Genomic DNA, 15804 nt, shown 5'->3' on the forward strand with positions numbered 1-15804 from the left:
CAGAGAAATGGAAATGTTGTGCCTTGTAATGTAGCCTAGTACTTCTAAAAGTGCATTATTTGAAGGTTGCCTCTCCCATTCCTGTTTAACAGCTAGGAAGCACCTGTCCATAAAGTGAAATAAGACCTGAAAACCGAAAAAAAAAAAAAAAAGTAAAAAAGTCAGAAAAATATATCTGCTTCTTAGGACAAATTTAGAAAATATATGTCTTGGTACAGGTGGAGTGTTGTTCTTCTACTCAGAATATTTCCCAGCATTTATTTCACCAGCAATAACTTCAAAACCACAAACAACTTGTTTTTGTCATGGTTAGACACATCTTCATCTATGTCAGGTTTGGGAACACATCCCAGTCCTGTGGTGCTATTGGTAGGACCATGTGGGAACCCCAAATTCCCTTGTCCAGAGGTCGCTGGAGGTTTCTGTATCAGCTATTTTTCAAGCACTTCTCTACATAGAGAGATTTCCTGGCACAACATTGGAGGCATGTGCTGCTGTGTCTCTCCCTACTAGTGCTGCTATGGGATAGAATCAGTTTCAACCTGAAATATTATTCTGGAGTAAAAAAAAAATAAATCATTTTTATAGAATAAAGTGGCTGTTTTGAGAGCTGAGATGAAATAGCTATATTAGAAACCTTTTTCCATTTCAAGTGTAAAGAGGTTATTGTTCTGCCGTAGCAGAAAAGTGCCCCATGTAAACATGCACCTGTTTTGTGTTAACTCCACTGAATTCCTTGGTATCTTTTCATAGGTCCCCTGTTAGATCAGATGTTTTTCCAAATTGAAAGCCAGCTGCATTGCTCATCTCTCTACCTGGCTTAACGAAGCTTCTTAGTAATATCTCTTCTTCTTAAATAGATGTGGTTGTAAGAAAATAAGGCTTAAAACAGCCTTGAAAAACACTTCATAGCCCATAGTCTAACATTTGTTTATCTATAAATGACAATTCTAACACTGTGTTAAAGCATTGTTAAATACTCATTTCTATTATCTATTACTCTGGCATGCTACAAAGTACGAAGAAATACTACTGCAAAGCTTTGTATTCACTGCAATATGGCACTTTCAATATTTAATATGCAGTACTGATTTTATAAATTGCACTTTGTGGTACTGCCAAGCAAGAAGAAAAGACAGAATTGAACTCTTCTTGCTGTGTGAGAGATGCTAAATCTGTCTAATTTGCAGGAAAAAATAGACCTTAAAACCTAGGTGCATAAATAATAATTTGGTTGCAAGTTTGCCTTGAATTTTCTTAGAAGAAAATTTGCTATTCAGGCACCATATTTGTGGTGACATAACAATTTTCTATGTAATATATTTACAAAAGAGGTGTGATTAGCCACTCTATTACTTACCGCACCACGCAATGGACAAGAGCAAAACAGCTTTCAGTTAAAAAGGAAAAAACCCAAATGAAACTTGCACTTGGACTGCTACTAACAATCACTAAATCAGACAAAACCACTGTACGAACATAGGAAACTAGTTACAAGGAGGTAAGTGATCCTCCTGTTGTCTTTATTCCACTCCAAAGAATGACTAATGAAAGTTGACCTGCAGGATGGCCCAGCCCTTTCAGGGCGTAAGGTCTGTCTTCAATCAGATGACAGTGACAAGTCAAGCACCCTTCTTCCCTGTGAGCTGGGGGTGGCTTGCAGGGCCAAATATGCATGCAGTTTCACAGCCACCTCTGTCATTCCCTCCAGGAGCAACTCTGTTTCCTTAGAACGTGAGGAGAGGAAGAGGCACTGGCTCACTTCGGGTGTCCAGCTGGGCTCTCAGCTCAAGGCAACGCCAGGCAGTGAAGGGTGAGACAAAGCCACTGGGAAGAGCTCCCTAGGGTTACAGTCTCCATTGAGTGAATGAGGAAAGCAGCCCAAAGTGAGGGACATATGGCAGGTGGTGCTGAGCATCTGTTGCTCCTCCACTTATCTGAAATCCAGATGGTCCCTCCTGTATGTGCCAGAGCCAGGTTTTGGACAGGTTGCCTCCTGGAAGTTCTGATTTCAAGGAAGCCATGAAGGGCTAGACTTTCAAAGGCTTTTATCATCTTAAATTACTGAAAGGCCCACAGAAGGACATAATAAAGACCTCGTTGTTCCACTGCCATTGTGACAGGTGCAGCAGGCTCAGCCTCCCTAAGCAATAGAGTTGGGCACTTTGTTCTGCTGGACTGAAGCACCGTAAGAGGCCTACATCAGGGAGACCAGGGGCTGTTCAGGATCCTTTGAAACACTGGACTCCTCCACACTGAACATCCACCTACCTGTCATGCTGGGCATCAGCAAACCATTAGCTGCTTTGCCCTAAACCTACAAATGTGCAGTGCTTTCCACTGCAGAATTGTTCTTCTCAGTCCCAGTAGGGCACTGCCACATGGCTGGCTCGTCCTCTTCACTGGGACTGTTTCACAAAACCTGAAATTATGTTGTCATGTTTGTAGAAGTCTAATACTTGTGAATTTTACTGCTCCTTCTATTTAAATGCCTACGAGTAATGAATTCCAGGGATTAATTTTTAATCCCTTTTAATTTTCTCTTTATTAACTTTTTCCCCTTCTCTCTATTTAGAGTAAATTTGGTTGTTGTTTAATTTTTAAACTGATTCACTTAAGATTCAGGAGAGGAGGAAAATAGATCCCTGCCTATGATACTGGTATTAAATACTGTTTCAAAATTAAATAAATGAGATTAGTTACGTATGAGGTATATTAAAAAAAAAAAAAATCTTCCTTCTTTCCTTGGCACAGTGTCATGGGCTGTGTCCCTGCTTTGGGACTTAGGGTGGCTTTTAGCTCCTGGAATTGGATGTCCCATGGCAGTCCCTTAGGATTTCCTCCAAATAACCTCTTCTAGATGGCTGGATTTCAAAAGCAGCAACTGCATGCATTTGACAGACCAGCAGAGATACTGAATGGTGTGCAAGCTATAAAAAACACCCTGCTTTGGCCTGAGACTGCAGCATCTTCCCTCACCCCATCCTTGGACCAAAATTACGTAGCTTGGCAAAGTGGATAAACGAACTTACACAGAGAGACTTGTGATTAAATTTTTACCTTTTGGTGAGTCTTTAACAACCCTGGCTAAATAGGTTAATAAAAAAAAAAAAAAAAAAAAAAAAAAAAGCTATAGTTACAGACCCTACTTTTCAGGCTGTTGACAACTGATTCTCACTTACTTGTGCATACAGGACTTGACTCTGGAAATTAAACAACCACCCAAAAGCATGATACATTACTTCATCTGGCAGAATACCAGCATTTTCCATCTCTAAAACGTTTTCCAAATGACTTATATAATTCTTGCAATATCCTGATGAGGTAGGCATTATTTCACCTCTTTACAGACAGCAAAACTAGACAAAGAGTCAGTCAGGGATCCACCCTGGGCATCCAGACAGGGGAAGATCAGGACAAAATAAGCACTCTTTCCTCCTTTGCAGCTGCTCCTTTTGTCCCAGTGGGTGCCAATCCCCTTGAGACTACCACTCCTCTCCTCCATGTGAGAACAGGCTGAATACAAAAAGCCTGACTCTCACCTCCCCAAGTGCAGTGGCCATCACTAAACTGATGTGCAGGTGAAGACTGACTAAAGAAGTACAAAGAAAAACGAAGTTATGATCTGCTCCTTCCTCCAAGTCATGATCTAATCTGGGGTTGAGTTAGGTGATTTTCCCCATATCACAAGGCAAGTCTGGGTTAGAACTGGGAAATAATCTAAGAATTAGATATTGGGGCTACTCATCACACACACATGCACGCACACACATCTCTCCAGCAATGCTAGGTCAGAAGAATATATACATAGCGGTCAATGAACTATATATATGTGTGTGATAGTATGATTCAGTGCACTGGGGGCAATGACAAGTCCTAGAAAAACACTTAGGTTTGAATGACCATTAGGCCTTTCTACCCTTCTAATGAGAAAAATGCATGTTTGATGTTTTTTTTGTCTCAGCTTACTCTACCTGTATAAAAAAACCTTCATTCCATCACCACTACTTTTGGCTATAATACATAGGGTAAACTAGGGTACCTCATTACATTGGGATGTGCAATACACAATCAACAGAGCAGTCATCTGAGCTGAATAGTCTGAATACAAGTAAAAAGAGCAAGTGAGCTTAAATAGTAGTATATTCCAATTTACAATATAAGCAGAATGAGTAAAAACATTGCTCCCATCGGATCCTTTTTTTCCCCTCCAATACTGCCGTGCCTCTAAGATTGGCTTGGTAAACTGGATGCAGTGAAAAATAAGAATTCTGCCTCTTGGAAGCTCATAAACTGATGCTAGAAAAAGTTTTCTGATGGCTGATCCACACAGACTGCAATCAGTAGACAATTTGAGTGGGTAGAACCAGAGAACCCTTTCACACGGCTCTGGAGAAATAGAAAAAAATAGCCACCTCACATTTCTCAATGCTGTTTCTGAAAATGAGGAATGGAAACAAAAAAGAAGAGAAAAAAGGCAACACATTAAGAGTCTTTGTCACTGTCCATTGTGCCATACATATCTGCCAGCTTTTTAAACCGAGGTCCCCAGTCACTGAGGTAATCATAGTCCTGATCTCCATCTGTAGTCACCGACTCCAAGGAGCTGAGGGACTCCGCCACAGAACCATTACCTTCGTACGCGTAGGTTGCTAACGAGTCGTACGGGGGTGCCGTTGGATCTATATCATTTTCCTTTAACCTTTGGTTAATGAAATCTCTGACATCCGTGTTATCTCGCACTGTGGCAGTCCGCTGTGGCATAAAAAGTGTTTCCGGCACAATGTCTCTGCGGAATTTATTATCGTCTATGGCTTCAGGATTTCTCAGCGTGCCTATATCAAATGCCTGGGTATCTTCCTCTCCACCACCTTCATCATTATAACTGACAATGTTGTCTCTGATGTCTTCTTTCGAAATAATCAAAGGCTCTTTTTTCCGCTGCCTTCTCAGTGCTGCAAAAAGCACCACTGTAACTGGAAACAAAAGTAACAGGAAGAGAAAGGGAAAGGTTAATCCCTAAATCCATTAAAATCCAGAAGAAATGCTGTGCCTCTGCTTGAATATGAAGTTTTAAAAGATGTTTTGCAATACTGCAAATGTGCACATCAGGTTTTCAGGCTTTGTATGCTCTGGGAGTACCTTGGGAGATGAAATGGCATAGATGTGCACTAGAAGAAAGGGGATGTCAAGCTTGTAAGAAGCCAAGTGGAGTGTGTTTTTGTCAGTAGGCCCATTTTTACCGAGTAGTTCTGTTGCCTTGAGAACAGAACTAGTTTCATGAGAGCTAGGAAGGAAGAAATACTTTCTTCAAAGTAAGTAGCATCAGATGTTATTTACCTTGAACCCCTGGGAGAAGATGCAACTTGTTCTATGGACAAAGCTAGTACCTACTGGACTATGGCAAAAGGTTAGCAAAGCTGCATTTCAAGATAAGTAAATCTATCCTCCTCTAGAAAAAGATTTGGAGAGGATTTTCAGACATCGCAAGGTCCAAGTTTTATTAACTTCACTGGCATGTTTTTACAACGTACATCACCTTAAAAAGTATAATGGCTTAAATCTTAGACTGATGAGATATGGTAATGGTATATTTTAATCTGACAAAAGCATGAGATTTCTCGAACAGGTATTTTATGCCTTTCATTCTAAGGTGTATGTGTGTATATATGTATTTTTAATTTATTTGAAGGGCAGGAACACTCTCCAAGGCCAAGATCCAAATTTAAATATTTTTTACTCAGTAATAATCCTGGTACTGATGGAGAAGTAGACACAGAGGGAAGAAGGGGATATGTTCAACAGTTCATGTTCTTCAGATGCTAATTTCAGATTTCTTATCTGGATTCTACTTTAGGTTGCTGAAAGGCTGGATATTTATAAATGAGCAGCAGAAAGGAGCATGAATGTATTGCTACTGTCACTGTTGCTTTGGTAGTCTGAGGTCCACAGTGCCCAGTATTTCAGCTCTACTGTGTAAACTCCAAGAAAAGGCACATCTCTCAGTCTTTATAACTCTTTCATAGGAAAGCAAAGCAAATCAGAAAATACCTAAGCTCATTGATATGAGATTATAACGTGGATCAAAATTATCTTTCACATAATGTGTTTCTAAAACGGTGTGTGAGTCAAAGCACAGTAACCATTAAAGACTTTTTCTTTTTTTTTTTGACAGTACCTTCCTCATTTATAATCTTTCTAAGGCAATGCCAAGGACTAAGGTCATCCCTCAAACAAAATTTTAGCCCATTGAAACCTGTCTGTTTTAGCTTCCACCAACAGACAAAAAGACTATTTATTTTATTTTAATGATGGGTTCCCCTGCAGGATTGCTTAGAGCAAGATGTTATCTGTAGGTGTGCTCAAGCATGTTGTGTAAGAGTCTCACACTCTTGCTCTCAGTTGACTGACTATAGAGGGATTCCAGCAAGACAGGATAAAGGAGAAAAGTGCTCTAATTCCTGTTGTGTCTTTACCATAGGAATAGTGTGAGTAAGGGAAAACATCAGTTAATGAGTTGAAAGGAAATAAGTAAGGTGGTGAAACTGAAGTGTTTCAGATAGTGAAAGCTTCAGGCTCTCATCCTAATGATGAGGATTTACTTACGGTGTTATGCAAGGGTCCTAATCTGAGTGATGTTTCTTTGTGCTGCTGTGTAAAAATGCAGTAAGAGAGAATTCTTTTCCTTAAGAGCATAAAGCTGTGACACTACATAGGAGGACTGGAGAAAGGTCTATGTGAGAAAACAGAGAAAGCTGGAGAAAATTTTGAGAACTTGAGAAACATAGCCTCAATTTTATATGGGCACCCAGGATAGTGATCAGTAGAACTATCTGAGAATAATATCATAGGAATGATAGCTTTTATGTGGAAAGGTTGCTGAAGTATCATCAACAAAAAAAGGTGCTACTCAGAATATGCAAGGATGAGACTTTGATTATGCGATTTCTCTGATACTTGGATTATTTTTTTTTATTTTGTGCTGAACTTGCAGGCAAAAAAAGCCCAAAACATTAGAAGTTCTATGTTAAAGCACATAATCTTTATTTGCATGTCAGTGTTTAACAGTATCTGAGGTCTCCTGATAAGCTGCTAGACTTACTTAAACTGCAACTAAACCAGGCATTTTTTGTTGCTGCTAACCTTTAAGCTGTGGTTTGGGTCTGCCCAGAGTATTGTTTTACACTCAGCAGTGGTTGCACATTTAAACCCTGCAACTAGTCTGAAAATAGAAAATTATATTGCTGAGTTAATTGAAAATCTGCTTATGGTGCATGGTGGCGTGAGCAATAATAGACATAAAGTGCTGCTTAGCACACAGAATCACTTATTTTCAATTGACATAAAACACGAAATCATTTAATGTCAGATTGATATTGATGAGCACAGTTGTATTAACAAGTGCAAGACTACCTGCAGAATTAGATTTCTTTTTCTGGTAAGCAGCTTGATACAAAGTGATCTCAGCTCTTGGAGGAAATGATATGACGTTTTGAAAAATTAATTTAATGGTGAATTAAGGGTAAGACTGTTATTGTGGGAATCTTTTATGAAAATGGGATAGTGCTTATTTGCGCAAACCATGACTATATTGCCAAAGTCTGTGAATCACAACATAGTCTTTAACTCATCACTAGAGAGGAAAATTTGCTAATAGTAAAGATCAGGATGATTCTACAATGGTGATGAACATGTCGAAGGGAAATATGAGTATAGTAGAAAGAAGCAGAATCACTGAGGAAATGTTTTCTCCCCTGCTTGGCACTACTGCTATAAAAGTGGCCTGACTCCCTTCTTTCTTGGCCAGATATTAAAGGTGACTAACATCATCTCCCTGAGAGCTGCCAGTGTTGTATCATGCAGTTCTCCCCAGATGAACAGACTTTGGATAATGGCCAAGGGACTGTTTCTCCTGTGTAAAATGGGTGAAACCTGAAAGGAATGTGAGAGATTTTGCAATCTGTCTTTATTTTTATTTGAAAAAAAGAAGTTGACCACCTGTAAGTGCTGTATCCAGAGATCTGTATATCCTCCACATTCAGGGTCCAACTTGTTCACATTTGCAGGTGTTTGAAAAGAAGGACTCTAGAGCTTTCGAGGGAGTGCTTTAGTAGCCACTCCATTTCAGCATTGTTTTTCAGCAGAACAGAAGCCCTGAGACTTGTTTCTCCTCAGTTTACATGTGAGAAGTTAATTTTTTTGAATGGAGTTACCTGTCCTCCTTCTGTGGTCAGCAAGAAATAGCTGCATTGGTTTAGTCTGGTCCACCTCAGATTGCAATATGGGGATGGGATCAGTGTCTCTCTAAGAGTGCCTGTCTCTTTCCATTGACCAGAGGGTGGAGCTCATTTGCCTCCTCTTGTTTTGACATTGCAAACTCCTAAATATCTTAGATGTGTTCTTGCACACCATATGTGTAAGCAGTCCTCAGAGGAGGAAGTACAATAATAAAAAAAAAAAAGGATAAAAGAAGGATGTCTTTGCTTTGTTCTTGTCCTAGCCTTGTTATAATCACTTGTAGCAATGCAAAATAACCATGAAAAGAAGAAAATGCCTCTGAGCTACTTACCAAGTAATATAATGATACAGAGAAGAATGGCAATAAGAGCCCCAGTGCTTAGACCGGTGGGATGAATCAAGGCTTCAGCATTACAGGACAACATCTTTCCTCGGTAGTCACAAGCACATACTCGAATAGTCACTGTTTCAGTGCTGCTTTGGATAGGGTAGTCATTGTCTGATATTACCACTGGCAAGAAGTAGGTACTCATTTCATGCCGGTTATATCTGTTTTTTCGGGTGAAAATCCCTGCTGTGTTGTCTGGAAACACAAAGCATGCGTTAAATCTTCATCTGAAGACTGAAAGCAAGGATGAGTTAATAAAGAAGAATCTTCCAAGAAATTCACCTCTGTTGTCCTGCAGTGTGAAGTTTGAGGTGGTGGCTGCCTCAGGAGCTAAGGAGAATGAAAACTGATGTCCACTGTAAGAGTCATCTTTATCAACAGCACTTAGTGTTTGTATCAGCTGAAACAATAAGAACAAAATTATCTTCAAAATCAATAAATGTTATTTATGTACTTTATGACTGTAAAGCAATCTTATTATATATTTTTATTTTTTCTTCTGCTTTAAGGCAGCTGATGCTGCTATGGCTAGCTTAATAAAAATGATCCATGTGCTGCTGATGCTATTTAGGATCACCACACTATTGTAGCCCATACCACCAGCCTGTAACACAATGAATTTGAAAGTTGGAAGGAAAATCATATTGAATTCAAGAGCAGTCTCGAGCTGATGCCCCTCCAGATGGGTAGCAAACCTTTGTATGTGACAAGAAATAGAGATAAATGGTGAGACAGTCCAAGCTGACTACCCAAATCTCATGTCACAGTAATTGTTTGTCTGAATCTTCCAAATTATCTGCTACTTTGAACCATTTAGCAATAGGACTGGTAGCGTGAAAATTATATGGCAGGAAATAGTTATATCACAGACAGGACCTGTAACAAATACAAACCTGAAACTTGAAGGAGGTAGTGGAGGTGCCTTAATAAAGCATAAAATTACAGAATAAAAATGAATCAGGGGTAACAGGTGCAGTACAGAAAACAGCAGTCTAAAACATATTGTCACATTACCTGCAAGAATACTAAGTGTAATCAGATACTGTGCAGGCACTCTTTAGTTTAATTTTGCAATCCCAACAATGTAATGCAATGCAAAGTATACCTCTTGATGAGGCGATAAAAGAGTAGTAGCAAAACTCAAATAATTTGGTACACTTTCTTGTTGCAAGTAAGCATCATACCTGTTCTGCCTTTGCATTTTCACAGACAAAGGTCTCATAAAACATGGCAAACTCTGGAGCGTTGTCATTTACATCCAAAACCTTAATGAACACTGGGACACGGCTGCTTTGTTTTGGGTTGTCTGAAATGGTAAAATCAGAAAGATGAAAGATTTTATTTAGCCCAGCTACTGACTCAGTGCTGGAGAAGAAAAGGACAGACTTACGGGCTCAGTGCCTTAAATTGTCTTAAGTCACAACACTCCACTCATATTCTATTGATTTCTTGGGAATGCATTATGGGGTTAATTCCACAAATCATGCTGTGTTATCATTACTCTGATTCTGTGTAAACTATGCATTTAAGATTGGGTGGGAGTCCTGGATTTACAAATTCTTTTGAATGTTCCAAATGATTATGAATGCATGTGTGAAATCTACATGCACATAAATATAATTCTGGAATGAAATAATTTATTTATTAACCTAATACAGTTCTGTGGCAACAAAGTTTCTAGAACATATTCATAGAATCATAGAAACAACTAGGTTGGAAAAGACCTTTATGATCATCAAGTCCAACTATTACCCCAGGACTGCCAAGCCCAGGACTGCCAAGCCCATGTCTGTATGGGCCTTGTCAACACGTTTCCTGAACACTTCCAGGAATGGTGATTCTACCACTTCCCTTGGCATCCTGTTCCAATGCCTGACTACCTTTTTGGTGAATAAATCTTTTCCAGTATCCATTCTAAACCACCCCTGGCACAGCTTGAGGCCATTATCTCTTATCACTCGTTACTTGGGAAAAGAGACCAGCCACCCCCATGCTCCATCCTCCTTTCAGGTAGTTGTAGAGAGCTATAAGGTCCCCCTGAGCCTTCTCCAGACTAAACAACCCCAGTTTCCTCAACCATTCCTCATTAGACTTGTGCACCAGATCCTTCACCAGCTTTGTTGCCCTTCTTTGGACCTGTTCCAACACCTCAATGTCTCTCTTGTAGTGAAGGGTCCAACACTGAATACAGTATTGAAGGTCCTGCTTCACCACTGCTTCACCAGTCCCTTCCTTAACAGGAAGAATGAAAAGTTGTGAAGATTGGATTGAGTGACTTTCTTTTTCCCTTTCCACCTCGTATATAATATTCTGTCCCTTACAAATCTCGGGACACAGTTCCTTAAGCTATCATAATTATGTTTTATATATATATTATATATATATATATATATAATATATATCTGTCCTGGGTTTAGCAGTAGCAGTCATTTTTCTCTTTCTTGGTAGCTGGTGCAGTGCTGTGTTTTGACATTCGGGCTGGGAACAGAGCTGATAAAAATGATGTTTTGGTTTGGCCAAGGACTTTGTGAGCCTCGTACTCTGCCAGGGAGGAGGGGAGCCGGGAGGAAGCAAAGACAGGACACCTGACCCACACTGACCAAAGAAGTATTCCATACCACAGCACGTCATGCCCAGGAAGAAACTGGGAGAGTTCCCCGGAAGGGCAGGTGGACTGCAGGGTTGGAGGAGGTATCGGTCGGTGCTTGGTCGGGCTGGGGGGGTGACTTATCGGTAGCATGGTGATGAGGTGTTGCATTCTGTTCCCTTGTTATTTCCTTTACCGTTACTATTATTGGTGGTAGCAGTAATGATTTGTGTCATACCTTAGTTACTAAACTGTTCTTATCTCAACCCGTGGGAGTTGCATTCTTTCTGATTCTCCTCTCCATCCCTCCAGGAGTAGGGGGAGGGCAAGAAGGAGGGGGGAGTGGGTGAACAAGCTGTCTGACTGGGGTTAAACCACAACAATATCTCATATATTTTATAGAATCATAGAATAGTTAGGGTTGGAAAGGACCTTAAGATCATCTAGTTCCAGCCCCCCTGCCATGGGCAGTGACACCTCACACTAAACCATCTCACCCAAGGCTTCGTCCAACCTGGCCTTGAACACTGCCAGGGATGGAGTATATATCATTATGTTATATAAATAGCAACTGTGGCTGTGATCACAAATATTTTCTAATCTGTTGTGAATTGATTTGGATATTCTAAAGTTAACATTAAAAGATATCATTGAAGAACAGAAGCACTATATAGAATCTGCAGATCCCCACATGTAAGCATGTTTTTTTCCCTATAGAGACTGTATAGTGCCAAAAGTTTGAATTTGACAAGGATATTCTTGAGCATAAAATACTCAAGAAAATATTGTGATCTTTCAAAATAAAAATGAAAAACTTTGGAAATGCACCAGATTGCATAGACCACTCCTTATCCTGTTGCACCATTCTTTTCCCTGTTGGGGTGAGACAGGCTTTAGTCCTGAAGATTTCATGAAGAAATAAAGAAGAAAGGCAACAGGCAGCAATTTTGCCTAGGAGCTGGCTAGAATGGTGAAATAGTCAATATTCTGAGACAAAAGGCACCACTGACTCCTAAAAGGTACCAGATCGGCCCCCAAACCATTTTGTCAACGCCAGTCAAAGGGAAATCAAAAGGCTTTGTCAGGACTCAATCTCTGTCTTTTGTGCTCTACATGACATAAAAATTGCCTAGTCCAGGTCACCCAGACATACACACCTCCGTGCCTGGGAATATGTGGGTGTGAGAATGTGAGAGAGTGAAATCTATAAGGGAATGAGTGTGATTGAAATTAGTTTCATTTAAAATAAACACATCCCTCCTCCATTTCATAAGGGCTCACACTGAGTTTTGCTATGTTAATTTCCTACCCATATTAATATAGTTTATGAATGCATTTTAACCAATAATTCAAATGGGAAAAAAAGTGTAATAAAATACAGCCGATCTAAGACTCTATGCTTCTACAAGCATTCATTATAGTAGCTTGTTGAGTTAGGCTTTAATAAAAGTCCTATTATTGTGTTTATCATACTTTTATACATCTGAAAAAGCCTTCTCCAAAATTGGCACTGTTTATTTGTCTTACAGAGCTCAGTCATTTTGACAAAATATTGTGCTTTAAAGCTCCATAGTCCCATTGAAGTTAATATGATTCAATTAGGCATAAACCACTTTCTAATATGAACCATTGGGCTAAATTCATTCAGTGTATTAAATAACAGTTTATGTATAAGATAAATTAGACTGAATGTGATGCTAAAATGCATCAATACAAATCTTGAATTTTTATAATAGACAGAAATCAAAGGTATTCATTTGAAGTTGCAGGACTATTGGCAAGACTAATTTATAAGGGCATATCTTTCTAACAAATACATTCAAATATATTGGAAAATGTATTTCTTCTCCTCTCAAGAATTACAATTGTTTTCTTTTCTGCTTTTTGAACCATGAACCACATCTTTTCATTTTACTTCTACATGCTTAAGATTCTCACAATTGAAATTGATACTGTAATGGATAGAAATGTCATAAAACCCCTCTATGCTCTATGGGCATGGGCCTTTCTTCTGACTTAATGGACGTGTAAGTCAAAATACATATACACATCTTTAATCCTTTTTTTGCCATCTTTCGAATTATTTTTGCAAATTAATTGATGTAATTTCATTTTTTTTCATTATCCTTTAATTACCACTGGGCTCCATCTCCAAAAAAAAGCTCTACAGATTCCACAAACTGCTTACATCTATTCATCTCTGTAGTGATATGCTTTCCGTTGAGCCGGCAACCAAACTGCTAAAGTTCTTTTTCTGAATATAGCCTCGAAGTCCTGCCAATGTTTGATTTAACCTTAAGTGTTAAGAAAGAATATTTAAAAACACTCCAGGGATTCTCTCTAGTAAATCAGCTGTAATTCTGCAGCTGTGAATGAGTAGCTTTGTGTACTGAATTTTATTGCCAGTTTGCCTTCTGACTATGGCAGATGTAGTGACCCAGTGTTTCAGGAGCTATATGTCTGCAGCATTCACAGCATAATTCTCTGGGCTGCTGAGCACACTACATCTCATACTGTGTAAAAGAACATAAAAAAATAAAAAAATTGATGGAGCTATCTACACTTACTGACAATTCTAGACAATTAAAGGCCAAACAACTTCTGTACTTTTTTCTTTTTTTTTTTCTACTGTAAAATGAAGCCACGAACAGTTGTCACTGAAACATGTTTCTCCTTATGGCTTTATCTTTTCTCCATATCAAAGGGAGCACCCATGCATCTGACTGTGCATCCTGCCTGTAACTTAACTGGATATTTATTTTAGATAACTTCAGTGAAATATACCTGGAGTTTGATGTGATAGTATGTCACTCAGAGCAATCAGAGATTAGATGGAATTTAATGGAATGGGACTTCAGCTAGCCTTGCTAGAAATTACTGGTTTTGCCTAGGAACATTAAGCAGTAGTGCTTTCCAGTCCAGTCTCTTGAGACCAAAATTAGTGAAGTAGCTTGGATCAGACCAAGGCTTGTTTAAACAGTAGCTGTATTTCAACCAAGAAAATTGCCTTTGGAAGGCATCTACCCCAGTTATGCCAAATTTGGTCTAGGCTCAGTGAAGCACACCCTGGGGAGTAGCTTCTTGTGGCCTGGAAAGATCCAGACTGAAGAGTAATTAAGACAGAATCCTCTGTCAGACACAAGAGGTTTGGCTGTGATGGTCCAGCCAGAGGGCTTTTTTTAGGGGTGAAGTCAAGGAACTAAATGAGTATTTCATATAGATGCTAAGCTGATTTTCAGGTAGTATACAATTTTGTATATTTTATATTATTTCAGCTTTGCTGGGGTCAATGCAACTGTGCTTCCTAAATATTCTTGCTGTTCTTTCCTTTATAGGTGGTTTTTCTCTTCCTCTCCTGTCCAGGAGCTATCTGTAGTGTACAACTTTTGACCTATCATCACTTCTTTAGACTTAATAAAAACACAAATACCTGACTAACAGTCATCCAGAAGTCAGTGTTTGGCATGGTAAAACCACATGCGTAGCATTAAAATGTGCAAACTTTCAGAAGAGGGACAAAAATATTAAGAAACGTCATTCCTGTAAAGTCTAGTCCACAATGCTTTCACATAACCCCATGTGCTTGCCTCAGTAGTATTGTTTCACATCAGCTTTCAGTTTTAAAAAGATCTACACAATAAGGAAAGCTGGAGTCAAGTAAGTATTCTTTAGGTGCAGTTCCAATGCCAGTTTCAATATTCAACAATCATGTTCAAAATTAAAAATGCCTATTACTGATTAGAAAACACGCAGTTGTTGCCTTTCCTCCCTACTCTGCTCAGTTACTCCTTCATGAACTGTTTCCCTAGTAAATACAAAATTGCAGACCACTTCTTGCAGAGCTGATTAGTAGTTAGTAGTTAGTCAATTAGCATTGAGTGGACTATACGTAAAACCTGACATCTGTCCAGCTGTGCTTTTCCACATGCTCAGCTAGAAGGCTAAATTCATTACATCAGAGACAGCAGTGGTATTTAGGTTTGACTTACTGATCTCTGCTGCTATTACTGTAATGTTGTGCCATAGCAGTGTTTCCCGGTCAAGGGGTTTTGAAGTAAATATCGAACCATTTCCTGAATTGATGTTGAATACTCTGTCCATATCAGTGTGTCGATCTACAGAATACCTGCAAATACAGAGAAAGTGGTTAGGAGAATGCTTTCCTTTTAATTTCTATGTTCTTAAACCATTTTCTAAGACTAGACATCAAACAGCTAGTAAATCGGTTTGCCTTTTGTTTTCAGTGCAGCATTCTGAGTCTTTATATATTCACACAAAGAGCTGATCCCGAGCTGTGTATAATGACACATTGGAGATTTGATTTAGAAGGTGGAGCACTGTCACTGAATAAATGAATTACTGCAGAATTTACATACCTCTGAGAATCATCAAAGCTTTGTTTTTAGTGAGAAATGTGAAGTCTGCATCCTGAAAGATATGAAGTCTATTTTAAGGCTGAGTTGGCTTTCCCTTTATAAACCCTTGTTTTTATGGTTTGATATCTCAACTGTTCCAGATAATTTCTGATATAAAATTTGACACCCGAGATGCATGTCTGCCTTTCACTTCCCAGTGTTTAAAAAGACTGCCC

The 15804-nt window shown here is 39.1% G+C and overlaps 1 protein-coding gene across 1 annotated transcript in view; it reads right to left on the bottom strand.

The window, feature by feature from the left end:
- Nucleotides 1-579: 579 nt before the first annotated feature.
- CDH6 (cadherin 6) overlaps nt 580-15804 on the bottom strand; it is a 102332-nt gene continuing 87107 nt past the window's right edge. The window contains exons 8-12 of the mRNA XM_061346683.1: nt 15203-15339; nt 9811-9932; nt 8909-9026; nt 8570-8821; nt 580-4976 (exon numbers count right to left, since the gene is read on the bottom strand). Of these exons, the coding sequence (XP_061202667.1) occupies nt 4486-4976; nt 8570-8821; nt 8909-9026; nt 9811-9932; nt 15203-15339 (1120 nt within the window). The 3' untranslated portion in view covers nt 580-4485. The remainder of the gene's footprint in view (nt 4977-8569; nt 8822-8908; nt 9027-9810; nt 9933-15202; nt 15340-15804) is intronic.

Source organism: Neopsephotus bourkii, unplaced genomic scaffold (assembly GCF_033783945.1).
Source record: "Neopsephotus bourkii isolate Nb327-2 ecotype Australia unplaced genomic scaffold, CSIRO-AGI_Nbou_v1 NB_272, whole genome shotgun sequence".
NCBI classification, from domain to species: domain Eukaryota; kingdom Metazoa; phylum Chordata; class Aves; order Psittaciformes; family Psittacidae; genus Neopsephotus; species Neopsephotus bourkii.